This window comes from Hyla sarda, chromosome 4 (genome assembly GCF_029499605.1).
Source record: "Hyla sarda isolate aHylSar1 chromosome 4, aHylSar1.hap1, whole genome shotgun sequence".
Classification (NCBI taxonomy): domain Eukaryota; kingdom Metazoa; phylum Chordata; class Amphibia; order Anura; family Hylidae; genus Hyla; species Hyla sarda.
Genome location: NC_079192.1, coordinates 138,064,302 through 138,082,261, shown reverse-complemented (window position 1 = coordinate 138,082,261; position 17,960 = coordinate 138,064,302). Strand labels below are relative to the sequence as shown.

The 17,960-nt window shown below is 43.7% G+C and overlaps 1 protein-coding gene across 2 annotated transcripts; it reads left to right on the top strand.

Moving 5' to 3' along the window:
• The first annotated feature begins 1,905 nt into the window (after nt 1-1,905).
• Nucleotides 1,906-15,898, top strand: DUT (deoxyuridine triphosphatase). 2 transcript variants are annotated; one of them, XM_056572277.1, is made up of 7 exons: nt 1,906-2,074; nt 2,455-2,563; nt 10,724-10,815; nt 12,779-12,823; nt 14,149-14,223; nt 15,227-15,297; nt 15,581-15,898. In XM_056572277.1, exons 1-7 carry the CDS (start codon nt 1,954-1,956, stop codon nt 15,635-15,637), a joined length of 570 nt encoding a protein of 189 aa, XP_056428252.1. In that variant the 5' UTR covers nt 1,906-1,953; the 3' UTR covers nt 15,638-15,898. The 2 variants fall into 2 exon arrangements, with proteins under 2 accessions (XP_056428252.1, XP_056428253.1); XM_056572278.1 differs by lacking the exon at nt 1,906-2,074 and having other exon boundaries at nt 2,121-2,563; nt 15,581-15,896.
• Nucleotides 15,899-17,960: the final 2,062 nt, after the last annotated feature.

Here is a 17,960-nt window from a genome sequence, read left to right as displayed (position 1 = left end):
CCTTCTCCTCCATTACTTTGGTAGGGTGGAAAGCTCTAGGAAGAGTCCAGGTTGTTCCAAACTTTATCCATTTTGATAATTATGGAGGCCACTGAGCTCTTGGGAACTTTAATGCAGCAGAAAATGTTTTGTAGGCTTCTCCAGATCTGTGCATCCACACAATACTGTCTCTGAGCTCTTCAGACAGTTCTTTCATCCTCGTGACTTGTAGTACTAGTAGGACGCACACTACCGTGTATATACATAGAACAGAGGGGTTGAAGGGACCTTTTCATGGTCGGGAGCGGAGCTGTCATGTGTAGATGACATGAGCTCTTCAGACAGTTCTTTCCTCCTCGTGGCTTGGTTTTTGGTTTGATATGCATTGTCAGCTGTGAGATGAGAATTTTAACTGTATTTTCCACAGGTGACTCCAAACAAGGTGTAGAAACATCTCAAAGGTGATGGAGAGGAATTGGAGGCCCCAGAATTAGATTTCAAGTGTCATACCAAAGGGTCCAAATACTTATGTTCATGTGAAATTTTAGTTTTTCCTTTTGAATAAATTCGGAAAAATGTCTAATTCTCATTATTGGGTACTAAGTGCAGATGATGGGTGAAAACTTGTTTTTTTTTATGTTAGCACAAGGCCGCAACATATCAAAATGTGAAACAAGTGAAAGGGTCTGAAGACTTTCCAAATGCATTGTGTTCGGCGCTACGCAGTCTTGGATCCTATATTGGTTTACCATTTTAGGGTGCACTCACGCACAGGATCAGGTACAAAACTAAAGCTGTAAAATCCGTAATTGCAGATTCACAACTATAGATTTTACAGGATAGTTTTAATGTACTTTTGACTGTATAACCCTTGTACGGTGTCCATTTTAGGACATCGTCAGTCGTCAGCCGTAACTCCGTCCTCCGTCAGTTGAAACAGCGTCCCGCCTCCTCCCTCGGTCCAATCGCCGTCAGTCGTCAGCCGCAACTCCATCCTCCGTCAGGTGAAACGGCGCCCCTCCTCCTCCCTCACACCAATCGCCGTCATCCTTCAGCCGCAACTCCCTCCTCCCTTATCCGAAACTCCCTCGTTCAAAACACTGTAACACCTCAGACAATTCTGCCTCAGACGCAGCTTCCTGCCGCATAGTAGAGCCGACGCTGCACAGCATGTATAGCAGAGTCGAAACTGTGAAACTTGCACGTGTGCTACAGAGTCTGTATAGCAGAGCCGACACTGAATAGCGTGTACAGCAGAACCTGTATAGCAGAGAGCCGACACTGACTCGGCTCTGCTACACGGCAGGAAAGTTTTTCGTCTGAGGGATGACGGAGTTACGGATGAGAGACTTTAGGATGACAAAGGAGGGAGGAGGGAGTTGTGGCTGACGCCTAATGGAGATTGGCCTGAGGGAGGAGGCGGGACGCCGTTTCACCTGAGGACGGAGTTATGGCTGACGATGTCCTAAAATGGACACCGTACCCTTGTAAAATCTGCTAATGTGGATTTTACAACTGTGGATTCACAACTATAAAAACTGCAGCGGATCCAGTGAGTGGGCAAATGCACCCATACGGAAAAATAAAGGGGTCACATTACAAATACAATAAGTTCCACAAACAATATGCCTCCATATCTCTCCATTGATAGAAAAATAAAGAACAGGTTATTTAAAAAAATAAAATAAAAAACATACACAAAATCTAAATTTTTATTATAGTATTTTAAAAAAATAACATTTTATTGAGTAGAGAAAAAAACTGCACCTATTAGATATCCACACACATTATTTCACCTGGCTATTTATTGTGAAAGGTGAACAATACAAAAAAAATATTAATATTTTCACATGACACAATAATGTACGGTATTATGTATCCAGAGAATGAGAAATAAGGTAACTGGACATCAACAGCAGCGCCCCCTGTGGAGGCTCGGGGAAGTGCGGCACCTGGAGGAGGTATTGGGGTCACATGTCGGGCCCTGCCCTGTGTATCATGTCGGCGGCCACACTGGGCGGCTTGTCTCTGCTATTAGGGCGGCTGTGTACAGCCCGATGCCTTCGTCATCATTTTCGGGTGTACAGCAAACAAGGTGAATGTACAGTACTGCGCACATGGTGCTCGGGTAACCGGGTGCAGGGGCCGCTACTAGCGGAAACTACGAGTCCCAGCATGCCTCGCTACCAGCGCTCGTCTGTAGTCGTGGTAGGACGGTCGCATGAAGCTCTGGGACTCGTAGTTCTACACTTGGCTGGCGCACACTAGTGTATATACATAGAACAGAAGCGGTGAAGGGATCTCTACTTATCATGGCCGGGAGCGGGGGGGTCGTGTGTGGATGACGTGACATCATACGTGTGTGTGTACATCAGGCGGGGTTAGAGGATTTGGCGGGATAGTCAGATTTCATTGTGTCTCTCTCCATCATGCCGCTCACCCCTGTGCCCTCATCTCCCGCCAAACGACCAAAAGAAGATCTCAGTGACGGCTCCGCTGCGGTACTGCGCTTCGCCAAGTTGTCTGAACATGCGTTTACTCCTACCAGGGGCTCTGCCCGGGCTGCGGGCTATGATCTGTACAGGTGAGAGGCTGCACATGTCATGGCGCTAGTGCTCTACATTGCTTTCCTATATTCTAAGATATTTATGTGACAGGAAACAGGTGTTGTATACTGTACACCAGAATTCCCCAACCAGGGTGCCTCCAGCTGTTGCAAAACTACATCTCTCACAAAGGCTGTCCGGGCATGCTGGGAGTTGTAGTTTTGCAACAGCTGGAGGCACCCTGGTTGGGAAACACTGCTGTGGCTGTCCAGCTGCTGCAGAACTACAACCCCCATCATGTCCACTAATTTTGGGAGGCAATAAAACATTAGATGGTTGGATAGTTAAAGTTAAACAGATTTGTTAGTTCTATTTAAAAATCTTAATCCTTCCAGTACTTATCAGCTACTGTATGCTACACAGGAATTTCTTTTTAAATTTCCTTTCTGTCTGACCACAGTGCTCTCTGCAGACACCTCTGTGGAGGATTTTTCTCCTACTCTGGACAGTTACTGACATGGACAGAGGTGTCAGCAGAGAGCTCTGTGGTCAGACAGAAAAGAAAATAATTTCCTCTGTAGTATACGGCAGCTAAGTAGGGCTGGGCGGTATACCGGTTTTGAAATTTTTGTGCTGCACGATATGAATTTTTCCAATACCGCAATACCCCCCCCCCCCCCCCCCCCCAGCCTATCACCGGCCGAGGCGGAACATCGCTGCGGCCGATGATAGGCTGATGGCTTTCCGATGTTCTTGTCTCCAGGAAGCTGGTCCGGACCGACGGGAGGGGAACGTGTGTTAAAGTTTATTTTGTTTACCTTTTGCAGCCCAGGCATAGGGATACAGCGTACAGTATAGAGTGTCAGCGCCGGCGGCCGCAACAGGAGGACAATGAGAGCAGCGCTTGCGAGTGATATGAGTATTTACCTCGATGGGGGCAGCGCTGGGCTCATAATTAATTGGGGGGGGGTGAGAAGCAGAACAGCGCTCGAGGGTCACATGATTTGGTCGGGGGGGGGGGGATACCGTGGAACCGCCATAAGTTACAAAAATACCATGATAAACATTTGGTCTTACCGCCCACCCCTACTGATAAGTACTGGAAGGGTTACGATTTTTACATTTTTAACTTTCTGGCACCAGCTGGTTTGAAAAAATAAATTGTTCTCTTTTAAGCTGTGTCCAGTTATCCCAGTGTTTCCCAACCATGGTGCCTCTAACTGGTCAAAATGTGCAAATGCAGGACAAAATGGACCTAAGGGAAGTTTAACAGCTCGAGGAAAACTGTAGCGAGAAATCCGACAGACCCCCATTGATGTCAAAAGGGCCTGTGCCGGATTTTCAACAGCAGAAATCTGCTACCGAAAATCTCCCCATGCCCCCATTCAATCTCTCGGCAGGAGACCTGCTGTTTGAGAGAGAACCCCTCTTAGTGCATTCACACACGGGATCTGAAGTTGTAAAATCGTCTCTGATCCACAGCTTCAGGGTTTACAAGATAACTTGCGTGTTTTTGACTGCCGTGTTAAATCCGCAACTGTGGTTCCTTAACTTTGGATACACTGCGGATTGTGGGAATACACCCTTAGGGTAGGGCCACATGTACAGTGACCCCCCGACTTATGATGGCCTCGACATATGATCATTTCAACATATGATGGCCTCTCAGAGCCCATCGTATGTTGAAGACAGCCTCGACATATGATGCTGCTGTGTGTCGGGGCCATCGTACAAACAGCTATCTGACAGCGCTGACAACTTCAGCAAATGACAGATAGTTGTATAATGTCCCCGTGTGCCCCGTTCTGCCTCCTGTTACTCACATGCTGTCCTGCTAACTCATACAGGCTTCCACTGTGAGCTCCAGCTGTTGAAAAACTATAACCCCCAGCATGCCCAGACAGTCAATGGCTGTACATGCATGCTGGGAGTTGTAGTTTTGCAACAGCTGGAGGCACCCTGGTTTGTTAAACACTCCCCATACACTCCACATACAATGGTCATCCCAGAACCAATTAGCAGTTTCCCATAGAGATATGTATTCAACATACAATGGTTCCGAGGCCCCAGAACCAATTACCATTTTTACATAGACATATGTACTCGACATATGATGGTTTCAACATATGATGGTTCTCCTGGAACCAATTAATATCATATGTTGAGGGACCACTGTAGTGTATACACAAAGTATTTCCCGCTGCAGATTCTGCTATGAGCAGACACAGACTACCCACGGCAGCCCTGAGTGCACATTGAGATTAGGCCACGTACAGGCCCCACCTCTAAACCTTACTACACACAGGGCTGCCGTGGGTAGTCTGTGTGTATGCTCATAGAATACACAGCTTGAAACATGCTTAGTATACATTACATGTGACCCTAGTTCACACAGATCCATTGAAGTGAATGGTATTAAAACTCAGCGCGAACATATCAACATGTGAACATTTCCTTGGGAAGGAAAAAAATGCAAAAATGAACATTTGATGTGTCCTTAAAGGAGTAGTCCAGTGGTGACCCAGTGGTGAACAACTTATCCCCTATCCTAAGGATAGGGGATAAGTTTGAGATCGGGGGGGGTCCGACTGCTGGGGCCCCCTGCGATCTCCTCTACTGAGCCCCGACAGCCCGTGGGAAGCGCTGCCTTCGGCAATCTCCGGCTCTGCCATAGAGATGTATTGAGGGGGGCGTGTCAGCCGCCGCTTCGCGCGGGTGTCGACGCCCGCTATCTGTCCGGAGAGCCTGGCCCCCGTACAGAGAGATCGCAGGGGGCCCCAGCGGTCGGACCCCCCGTGATCTCAAACTTATCCCCTATCCTTAGGATAGGGGATAAGTTGTTCACCACTGGGTCACCACTTTAAAGGAAAACTGTCAGCCTGTTCACCCACACTAATTCCAATACACTGGGTTATAGTGTGGGTGAACAGAAGTACAACGAGGGGTCACTTACTAAAATATGTCCAGTAGATCCTGGAAGGGAATCAATTCGCTCTGTCATGATCAAAGCTGCTGATAGGGAGATAAAACAATGACACCAGTCTTTTAGCTGATGGCTGATTGCAAAGTTATAAAATGATCTTTTCCTTCCAAGTGCCACAGAGGCTGCACTGAGCTCCTGCATACATGCCTCCATCCTCCCTGCCTTGTATGATGTACAAGATTTTGCTTCCAGCACTGAACCTTCTACATCATGTAGGGCAGCTGCTTGGGCAAGCCGCGGTGCCCAAATATGAGCAATGCACGTTACCCAGAAGTGGGAATTAAGCTGTGGTATTGTGGTGCCAACATTAGTGTATAGAGCAGAGGCTTCCACCTGATGTACATACATCGTGGGGGGAGGCATTTCTAAAAAAGAAAGAAAAGCCACTGATTGGTTGCTATGGGCAACTGCACCACTTTTCCCCCTACACATGTTTTGATAAATGTCTCTCGCCATGGCCTCCCCAAACAGATGATCAGCAAGGGTGCAGGGTGTCAGCACCCTACTGATTAGATATTATTGGCCTGTCCTGAGGATAGCACATCAATAGCTGAAATTGGAGAATTCCTTTAAATGGGCACTGTCAGATACAAAAACTTTTGATATGTTGTAGAGCATGTAAAACCAATAGGTTTTGCAATTGCTTTCATTAGAACATTTTCAGTATTTCATACTGAAAAAGCCAGTCAAGCTACTGCCCCCCTGTCTGCTTGGACACATACTAGTCCTGCTGTGTCCATGTGTCATCACCTATGTCATGGACACACTTCCTTGATTGACAGCTGTGATCGCAGGGCTCACAGCTGAAGGAAAAATCCTCCCACTGTCATCTTGTCAGCTTGTGTCCCGCTACTGTCAGTGAGGACAAGCTGGGAGTTGTAGTTTTGCTCATGCTAGGGGACATGTGAGCAGACAGCATACTGAGGGAGGGGGCGGAGACCTGCACAGTGAGGCCACGCCCCCTCCCTTTGAGAGAAATTCAGACTAGTGAGCTAAATTAAAAGTGTAATAAAGTAAAGGTGCTAGACACATAAAAATGATGTACATGATTAGGTACTGAGTGATATATTAAGTTTTTTTTATTTGCATCTGACGGGTACGCTTTAACCCTTTTAAGGACAATGGATGTAAATGTACGTCCTAATGTGGTGATATTTAACGCATCAGGATGTACATTTACATCCTGCACATGATGCGGGCACCTGACCAGCAGGCCAGGGACCCCCCTGTAATGATGAACATTAGCGATTGCTCTTATGTCCGCCAGTAACCCCTCAGATGATGTGATCAATACAGATCACGGCATTTGCGGCAATGTGGGTGTTTAAATGGATAATCGGATCGCCCGCAGCACTGCCACGGGGACCCGATCATCCGACATGGCGGCTGGAGGTACCCTTACCTACTCTGGTAGTGGAAGAGGAAAAAAACAGGAACCGGGTTTCAGCGCAATCCACCATTCAGAGGTAATCCACCAGTCAAAGGCAAGGTACCATTTACAGTGTAGTAAAATTTATTCAGCCAGGTATTGACGCGTTTCAGGGCTCTAGGACCCCTTCTTCAGAATAGTAGGCATAACATACATACATTCACATGGGTTTTAAATACAGTAAAATGGCGCCATGGGGGATAGCTCCGCCCCCTGGGCGTGTTCAGACAATACAGCATAACATACATAGTTTTATTATAAAAATATATATAAATATATAGTGAGAACATAGAAATAGATCTTAGGGAGGTTATAAACAAATGGTATATCGCGATTCCCCTGGCAGTGCGCATGTGCCGGGGGATCGTGACATGAAACTGAGGGTTGAGCCACACTACTGTGTTGACAGCGCGCGGCGCGTGCTTAAGCAGTGTAAATCTCATCACTGCGCACGCGCCTTTAGTGCCGAGTTGTCTGGCGCCTACGCAGAGTGGGGAGAGGGGAACATATAGGGGCCACGAGATGTAGTGGTATGTACCACCATCTAGCGCCTGCGCAGGGCAGATGGAACCAGCACGTGGAGGCTGCGCCGCTGTGTTTACATCTCGCGGCGCATGCTCTGTGCAGTGATATAACAGGGGGACAGGCGAGAGTCGAGCCTCATTCTCCTAGAGCAGCTAAAAAACGGGTAAATATATTAAAATAATAACAATGCATAAAAGCAACCTGCAATTTTTACATATATAGTGACAATGAAATTAGAAGAAGAATAGGACATATATTATACACGTACGTATAGTGAAAAGGACTGGATCTGGAATGCAATACAACACAAGGATTGTGTGGCATATGAATACCATAGGAAATGATAATAAAAAAAACCCTATTGCAACAACAATTATATATATATATGGATAAAACCTGCACTTCCGAACCTTTGTGTGTCCATGGTTGGGCATAATGTGCAAAGATACAAATGCTCATGACGTCTGGTGGATGTAGGAGAATAATAGAATCGGCATGTGGTATATACTGAATGTATACCTAGTCTATATGGATATTGGGAACCGGATGGTGATTACCGGATAATATCGGCGACTTCATTTAGGCCCACTGGATTTAGATAATTAATTTTATAAATCCAGTATGATTCGCGCCATTGAAGCTTATCAAACCTATTTTGGGTATTGTGAGGAATGTGTTCAATGGCGGTTAAGGTAAAACCAGAGAAATCTTTATTGTGTGCCATAGCGACGTGTCTAGATACGCCATGGTTCATGTATCCATTTAGTGTATTGAATCAGTGTTTGTTCATCCTCGACCGTAATTGTTGAATGGTCCGTCCCACATATTGCATGTTACATGGACATTCTAATAGGTAGATGACGGATGTACTGGAACAGTCAATCCTGGATTTTATGGGAAATGGTTCTCCTGTGATGTTACCTTTTGAATTTCAGGGTGGCATCCCTAATATTTATACAGCATTTGCATCTTTTCATTTTACATTTAAATGTGCCCGATTTCTGGTTTGGAGTAGTTGGATTTTCTTGTTTGTCTCGTAGTTGGCTGGGTGCCAAGGTGTCTTCAGAGTCTTAGCCCTCCTATATGTTGTTCTGGGTTGTTGGGAAGTTTTGTCTTTTTTAGAAAGGGATCTTGGAGAAGAATGTTCCAATCAATGTCTGTTTAGAATCTTCCGGATTTCATGATGGGAGGTGGAATATGTGGTCATTTCCTATGGTATTCATATGCCACACAATCCTTGTGGTGTTCTGCATTCCCGCTCCAGTCCTTTTCACTATACATACATGTGTATAATATATGTCCTATTCTTCTAATTTCATTATCACTATATATGTAAAAATTGCAGGTTGCTTTTATGCATTATTATTTTAATATATTTACCAGTTTTTAGCTGCTCTAGGAGAATGAGGCTCGACTCTCGCCTGTCCCACTGTTATATCACTGCACCGCGTATGCGCCGCGAGATGTAAACACAGCGGCGCAGCCTCCACGTGCTGGTTCCATCTGCCCTGCGCAGGCGCTAGATGGCGGGCCTTGCGCACACGCTGTACATACCACTACATCTCATGGCCCCTATATGTTCCCCTCTCTGCGCAGGCGTCAGGTGCCGGACAACTCGGTCAACACAGCAGTGCTGCTCAACCCTCAGTTTCATGTTGCGATTCCCCCGGCACATGCGCACTGCCGGGGGAGTCGCAATATACCATTTGTTTATAACCTCCCTAAGATCTATTTCTATGTTCCCATTATCTCAATATACAAAGGAACAATAGTTGAGAATTTCCAATATAGGAATTTATGTGTTTTATAATAAAACTATGCATGTTATGCTGTATTGTCTGAACACGCCCAGGGGGCGGAGCTATCCCCCTTGGCGCCATTTTAGTGTATTTAAAAGCCATGTGTATGTATGTTATGCCTACTATTCTGAAGGGGCCCTAGAGCCCTGAAACGCGTCAATACCTGGCTGAATAAATTATACTACACTGTAAATGGTACCTTGCCTTTGACTGGTGGATTACCTCTGAATGGTGGATTGCGCTGAAACCGGGTTCCTGTTTTTTTCCTCTTCTACTACCATAATCATATCGGTAGGTGTATACCCTGACCGATCCCGGGAAAGCAGCACCCCTATAATCATACGTTGATACTGTGGTTGTGTCCTATCTATCTATGCTGTGTACCAGACGGTACTGTCCTATGAGGAGCTCTGCCTTTTTGTCTCTATAGATTGCACCCCTTACCTACTCTGGCCGTCATCCCGGGGTGTCTCCTGCTCTGGTCTGAGATCAAACGGACCAGAGAAGATCGACGATAATACTGATCAGTGCTTAAAAAAAAAAAAAAAATAATAATATTATTTAGAGGGCTGCTTATCCCCCTGTTGACCTACAACAAGCATGGCGTTTTTTCCCAGGGGGAAAAAGTCAGGCAACTTTACTAGTAATGCAGTGTGCTATCCCCCCTTATAGGAGCATTGCATTACATTGACTGCAGTATTAGAGTGCATCAGCTGCTGTCGGTGTTGGCCGTGATGTGGTCTTTTTCAACAAGGTCCCCCATACTCATTAGGCATGTGTTGGCTAAACCCACCCATTTTTGGCAGGACTGGCTGACTAATGTGTATGCAGGCGTGTTGCATCTACCCCAACATATGAGCATATGGAGAGAATGAAGGATCAGACATGTCAAGGGTGCGTTCACACGCTCTTTGTTTTCCGCTGCGTATTTGAAAGGGTGCGGGCTCTTCTCGGCTATATTCTCGGAAAATCCGCTGAAAGCCCCATTGAATCAATAGTGACTGCGGCGGATTTTCTGCAGTGGAAAATCTGCTATGGACAGCCGAGAATAGCCCGCCCCTTTCAAATACGCAGCGGAAAACCCGCAGAAACAAAGCGCGTGTGAACTCTAAACCCTAAATTTACTTTTGTTGGTGCGAAAAGCCTCTGCTGGCAGCAGATCACCCCTTCTTCAGAACACAGGAATGCTTGGCTGCTGGCGGATTGAAGGTGTATGACTGTTGTAGATGTAGCAGACTGGAGTTGTTTACGTCCTTGTGTGTGTAGTTTGGCTACGATTTCTATTAAGACTGCATTCCTAGCCTGTATGAAAGTATGCGGACTTGTTCTCCCTGGTAAGTTCATTGAACTAAACATACTCTACCGGTGACTACATTCAGTGCATTTTCTAACAGGTGTTTCATCTGCACGTAAAACATGATTGTTTGGCTTCTTATTTACTATTTTTCACTCTATTCTTTAGTGCTTACGATTACGTGATTGATTCACAAGATAAAGCCATAGTAAAAACTGACATCCAGATTTGTGTTCCCAGTGGATGCTACGGGAGAGTCGGTAAGTTCACTGATGTATTTCCCCCACCTTCTATCTAAAGATTAATCAGTAACAAGTTATTCCATCTCAGAGCTTGTACTTCTGTGACTGAACCTCCCACTGAGAATAGAGCCAAACAAACATTTTCAAACGTCTGTGAAGGTTGTATCTGGTGCCTCCAGTCATGTTGGAAATTACCACCAGGGGTCAGTAGAACACACAGTTTACACCCATTAAAGAGTTCCTGTCATCAAACCATATTTTCTAAACTAACTCAGATTATATTCGCTAACTACTCCTAACACCCCTCCTGCCCCTTAAAAAAAAAAAATAAATAAATAAATACTGAGCTTTTAAAACGCTCTGTATCGTACCTTTCCCCTTGCTCACATTGTGTGAGCTCCCGGCAGAAGAAAGTGGGCGTTCCCCAGCAGGCGCAGCGTCACTGAAGCTTTGACTTGTGAAGGGAACAGAGCCATATAAAGGTTGAGTAAATAGCAACGGGTCTTATAATTACATATGGAATAATATATTAAAAGTTTAGTTTGGTGACTGGTGTATTGATCACGGCATCTGAGGAGTTACTGGCGGACATCCGCACGCAGGCGGATGTCCGCCATTACCGGCGGGTCCCTGGCTGCTGATAGCAGTCGGGACCTGACATGCATGACGCGGTCATGGCGGAGCGTAAATGTATGTCATGGTGCGTTAAGTACAACGACACCATGACATACATTTGCGTCCATTGTCGTTAAGGGGTTAAGACTGCCAGATACACCATCTTTAGTGAACTGTCTTTTTCAAAGTTATCACCATGCATACACGCTACCACATCCATTTTTTAATGGGGGCTCATTAAAATTGCAGCCATTTTCCAAATTTATTTATTTTTTGTTCTTTTTTTACATAATTTGTAATCTGACATGGGGACAATGTCTGAACTATTAAAATATAAGGGTTATCCCACACATTGACCACCATAAACAAAATAACATACCAAATGCTTGAATTAAAGCGTATCTGTCATTTCAGGGTACTTTTTCAGAATTAGCTGTTCTGTGTACATGAGGAGCAGCACTATATCTGTCAATTACATAACTTGCAGGGTAGGGTCACACAGCTGAAATTGCACTTTCGGAATTTCCGCACCGGATTATGTTGCTACCCACTGAAGTCAATGGGTAGCAACATAATCCACTTATGGAACTTTAGCTGCAGTAAACCTGCTGCGGATAAGCTACATATGACTCTACATGTATATGGTATATTTCTGTAGACTTAAAGGAGTAGGCCGGTGCACACTTTACGCACTTTCTCCCGTCCGGGCTGCAAAATAAAAGAAAACACACTTTCTCTTACCTGCCAACGAGCCCTCAGTGCTCCGGTACAGGCGTTTGGTCCCCGGGCTGTATTCTTCTTACTTCCTGTTAGCCCGGCACGTCACAAGGAGCTTCAGCCTATCACTGGCCAAGGCGGAACATCGCTGCGGCCGGTGATAGGCTGAAGCTCCGTGTGACGTGCCGGGCTAACAGGAAGTAAGAAGAATAAAGCCCGGGGACTGAACACCTGTACCGGAGCTCCGGGGGCTCGTTTGCAGGTAAGAGAAAGTGTGTTTTCTTTTATTTTGCAGCCCGGACGGGATAAAGTGAGAAAAGTGTGCACCGGACTACTTCTTTAATCTGCAGTTCTCCCAGAGATGGTGGGCAGAACTTGCAACAGGACTGGCTTCAGGAGAATGGTGACTGGAGGGTGGTATACATTCCCCCAAGCTGAGCACAGTTTAAATAAATAAAAAATCCACCTTTTCCATAATAACATTTGGCTGTGGAGGAGCCTGCCTCTGGATATTTGTATTTCATTATCAATGGCTTGTATGTTTTCTTTTAACAGACACTTCATAGAAACAGAGCCCATGCTTTTCTGAGTGTTTTACTTGCCTGATGTATTTCTCTTCATTCCCCCCCACCTTCTCTCCTATTTTTAGCTCCACGATCTGGTTTGGCGGCTAAACATTTTATTGATGTTGGAGGTAAGCCTTGTTACTTTACATGCAGAAATATATATTTAAAAAAAAAAAGTTGCTACATTTACTATATTAATCCCACTGTATGGACCTCAGTATATTCAGTGGGGTTTGTCAGGTGGCTTGTGTAATTGATGTGACCTGGTACTGACTAGAGCTCTAGAGAAGAATACCTCTGAAGCTGCGTTTACTTAACTGCCCATTTTCTAGTAGATTTATGGAGCAGTAATGTATCCTTGTGAAATTCTTTGTCTTTTGTGGTTCTTTTCCTAAAAGGTTTTGAATACTCTGTAGCAATACAAACACAATATAACATTGTACTTTCCTCCACAGCTGGAAGGCGTAGGCAGCTTTCAGAGCCAAGACCCTGACACAGTTAGCGCCTGCATCTGAGGGCCATCAGATTAGCCTGCCAGCACCAATGTGCATTTTTCCACTGATGACTGCAGCGTATTTTCCATCCTTATTACACAATGCAGAATATTTTTCTGTATTGCGAAGGCCAAGTTCATAGTTAACCTTCTGTTCATATTTAAAGTGTACCTGTCACTTAAAAGAAAAAAACTTAACTTAGTAACTTGTCAAAAGTTTTGATCGGCAGGAATGTCCAGCATTCTGCCATTAGGGAGAATGAGCCAGAGGTTTGCACTACCATGTGCTCCTCTCCATGCTCTGTGTCACGTGATTGAGACACGCTGTCTAGATTTACATTTTTTAAACTGTCTCTATCATGTCTCTGGTCATTGGCTCGTTCTCCCAATTGGTGGACATCTGAACACTCGGACCCCCGACGATCAAAATTTTTGACATGTATGTATAGCGTTTTATATATCCCTTCTGATACTCGGTTTAAGGTGTTGTTATTAAAGAACAGAAAAACAGCTGATTTTCTTTCAAAATGGCACCAAACCTGTTCTCGGGTTATGTATGGTATTACAAACTTGATTCATTCATTCGTTTCAATAGAACTGAGCTGCAATACAATACACAACCTGAGGACAGGCATGGTGCTGTTTTTTTTAAATAAATCAGCTATGTTTTTCTAATGGATAACACCTTTAACATCCCTGGTACAGCTTTCTTCTTCTTTTTTAAATGTTTTTATTTTTTTGTAAAAAAAAAAAAATATTAATAAAAAAACTTCCCTATATGAAATCACCCGTTAACTTATGCTCTTAAGTAGCAGTGGATTTCCTAAGTTACGCTACCATTCGTTTTAATGCATCTGCGTAACTCTCGGTGGATTTCTGGCATATGGAAACCCCCTGCTAGTTACAATGTACCCTTAAGATGTTCTTACAAATAATGATTTCTCTCTTCTTCCCATATAGCGGGTGTTATTGATGAAGACTACAGAGGAAATGTTGGTGTTGTGCTATTTAATTTTGGAAAAGAGCCTTTTGTTGGTATGTACCATTGTTTTAAGTTTTGCTTGTGGCAACTGATTAAGATTCTGACATGTCACAAAAGCTTTGCTGTGTCACGGTTTTTACCTCTTCAATGTCGTCTCTTTAGGGCTCGTTCACACAAGCAGCTTTCGTTTCAAACTTGCAGCTTTTGAAAGGGGCGGGCTCTCCACTGGCTGTCCGCAGCTGATTTTCAGCAGCAAATCTCCACTGTGGAAAATCCAGCACAGACCCGGCTGCAAGTTTGAAACAAAATCCACCCATGTGAACAAGCTGTTAATGGGATTTTCAGTGTAGAAAATGGTTAACCCAGAAAGGCAGAGGGTTTGCCTTGTAACAATAAGTTTGCAGTTATAAAAACCTGTTAGGCTGCATTCACATTACGTTTGTTGCATATGGGGACCAGATCCGGCCTGGGGGGGGGGGGGGGGGGGGGAGGATGTGGAACCCGGTGCTCCTGTATCCCAGCCGGACCCGGCCCCCATCTCATTCATTTGAATGAGCCGAGCAGTGTCAGATAGTGACTCTGACTCTGATCAGCTCATTCAAATGATTGAGATGGGGGCCGGCTGGGATACAGGAGTGCCTGGTTTCCACCCCCCCCCAATCTCCCAACCGGATCCGGTCCCCATATGTAACTAACGTAATGTGAATGCAGCCTTATATAATCTGCAGCTGATGTTCTCAGTAAATTATACTGGAGGGATAAAATGAATTGCCTTGATAATTAAAACCAGATATAGATATATTTACGCAATTTGTGCATATAGACCCAACTCTCTTCCTATATATGTTAATCTATATTACAGTATGTTTTTGCATAGAAAATGTTTTATTTAAACAAAGTGCAACTAATTTTTTTTGTGGGTGGGAAGCTATCTGGTTGCTCTGGGCAACTGCACAGTTTTTCCTATACACAGTTTTTTTTTTTTTTTGTTTGTAAATCTTAGTGTTTAGACATGTAAATACCTGTTCCTTTTTTGTAATTTTTTTTTTCTCTCAGTTAAAAAAGGTGACAGAGTAGCTCAGCTGATTTGTGAACGCATAGTCTATCCTGAACTTGAGGAACTAAAAGTAAGTACATTCATCTCGTGTAGATCTTTCTGCTAAAATGGCGATTAATATAAAGGAGCCTCTTCATATCCTTGTATAAACTTGAAAGAACCTCAGCACTCTCAATGGAACCCATTCAAAAGTGTTTATCATGAATACCAGTGCTACATTTCATTTGATGTGGGTCACCAAAACTGGTACTATTGATATGCCCTTCTGTGTTCAGATTAGATGATTTTTATTTATTTTTTGAGGTGTGTGTATATATATATTTAGTTGAAGCCTCGCCTTTCTTTCTCTGCAGGTTCTAGATGATACAGAGCGAGGTGCTGGAGGTTTTGGATCAACTGGTCAAAATTAACTTATCGAGATGACACTTTATATAGTCTGGGTGTTGCCTAGCCAGTCTGCCCTACACCATGTAAGGGATGAATTCTCAAGTATATATATTTTTTTTAAACACACTGAAAAGGATCCATATTTTGTGTTACTCTACGTTAGAAGATATGATATAACTGTGCACATAAAGGTCATACATGAAAGCTTAAACTTTTGTTTATAAATGTTTGTCAGTATGTGGTGTCCCAAAAAATAATAAAGTATATATTGATTTTTATTTTTCTTTTTATTACTGGTTTGCATGTGTCTATTTTGCTATAGTTGATCTATGTGGTTGGTGAGTAATTTGTCAGTGCATAAAGATAAGCGCTTTACTCCACAAAAAAAATAGCGTTCATGTATCTCTGGCTTTCTCATAGAGATGCCTGGGGGGATTTGGGGGGTGTGTCTACCTTCGCTTCGCACCATGGTTGCTACAGTTCCTTTCATGGAAAGAGAGCTGAGGCACTGACCAGGAGATCGTCTGGGGTGATTGATAGGCGTCGTAGATTTTTACAGTACTGTGAACAGTGTAGTGTGGCAACCTAAGATCTGAGTAAGTTTATTTATTTTGGGTGACTGAATCATTTCTATAGAACTTTGGTCAGTGATGCCAGCCAGATGTTCATTACCAGAACCTGAAGCAACTTGGGCACGCTTGACAGTAACTGGAAAACACTTCCAGCACATGTTGTAAGGGATTCTCATTGAGAAAGGACTGATTTGACTACATTTCATTAAAATGTACAGTGTGTGTGGATATGTATGTGTGTGTGTGTGTGTGTGTATATATATGTGTGTGTATGTATGTATGTATATGTGTGTATATATATATATATATATATATATATATATATATATATAATGTTTTTTTTTTTTTTCTTAAAGGCTATGTTTACACTGTTTTTAGTCCTGCCTTTTTTGCAAATAAAAACTGAGACAGTTTTTTTGTTCCTACCAATGCAATGGGCTTTAACAGCTATTCTTCCATTGAGCTCTATACCTGGAAAAAGAGAGAATTTTTTGACCTATTGTACTGTTAAACGGTCAAATAGCAGCTGTTTATGGTACAAAAGATGAGGGGATTGATGTGCGATCATGAAGGGAAATCGAGCATTTCACACATTTTGCTGTGTTTAACACGTTAACGACGAGCGCCGTAAATATACGTCCTGGTGATGTGGTACTTAACGCACCAGGACGTACATTTACATCCTAAGCATAACCGCGGGCATCGGAGCGATGCCCGGATCATGCGAGGCAGGTCCCGGCTGCTGATCGCAGCCAGGGACATGCCGGTAATGGCGGACACCCGCAATCCCGCGAATGTCTGCTATTAACCCCTCAGATGCCGTGATCAATACAGATTATGGCATCTGCAGCATCGCGGTAACTTAAATGGATGATCGCATCGCCTGCAGCGCTGCCGCGGCGATCCGATCATCCAGCACGGCAGACGAAGGTCCCCTCACCTGCCTCCGCTGCCTTCCAGGCGTCTTCTGCTCTGATCTACCTTCCCGCAGACCAGAGCAGAAGATGACCGATAACCCTGATCAGTGCTGTGTCCTATACATAGCACTGAACAGGATTAGCAATTGAATGATTGCTATAAATAGTCCCCTATGGGGACTATTAAAGTGTTAAAAATAAAAGTGAAAAAATGTGAAACCTTTTTTTCCCCCCCCCTATTTCACCCCCAAAAAGTGTTTAAAAAAATATTTGATATACATATTTGGTATCGGCGCGTGCGTATATATCTGAACTATTAAAATAAAATGTTAATGGTACCCTACGGTGAACGGTGTGGACGTTAAAAAAGTCCAAAATAGCTGCTTTTTTTTAGAACCTTTTATTCCCAAAAAAATTAATAAAAAATGTATTAAAAGTTTAATATAAGCAAATATGGTATCAATAAAAAGTACAGATCACAGCGCAAAAAATGAGCCCTCATACCGCCGCTTATACGGAAAAATGAAAAAGTTATGGGTCTTCAAAATAAGGGGATTTTAAACATACTAATTTGGTTAAAAAGTTTTTTTTTTTTTAAGCGCAACAGTAATAGAAAAGTAGGTTATCATTTTAATCGTATTGACCCAAAGAATAAAGAACACATGTCATTTTTACCGTAAATTGTAGTGCGTGAAAACGAAACCTTCCAAAATCAGCAAAATTGCAGTTTTCTTTTTAATTTGGCCACACAAATAGTATTTTGGTTGCGCCATACATTTTATGGTAAAGTGACATTACAACGGACAACTGGTCGCATAAAAAACAAGCCCTCATACTAGTCTGTGGATAAAAATGAG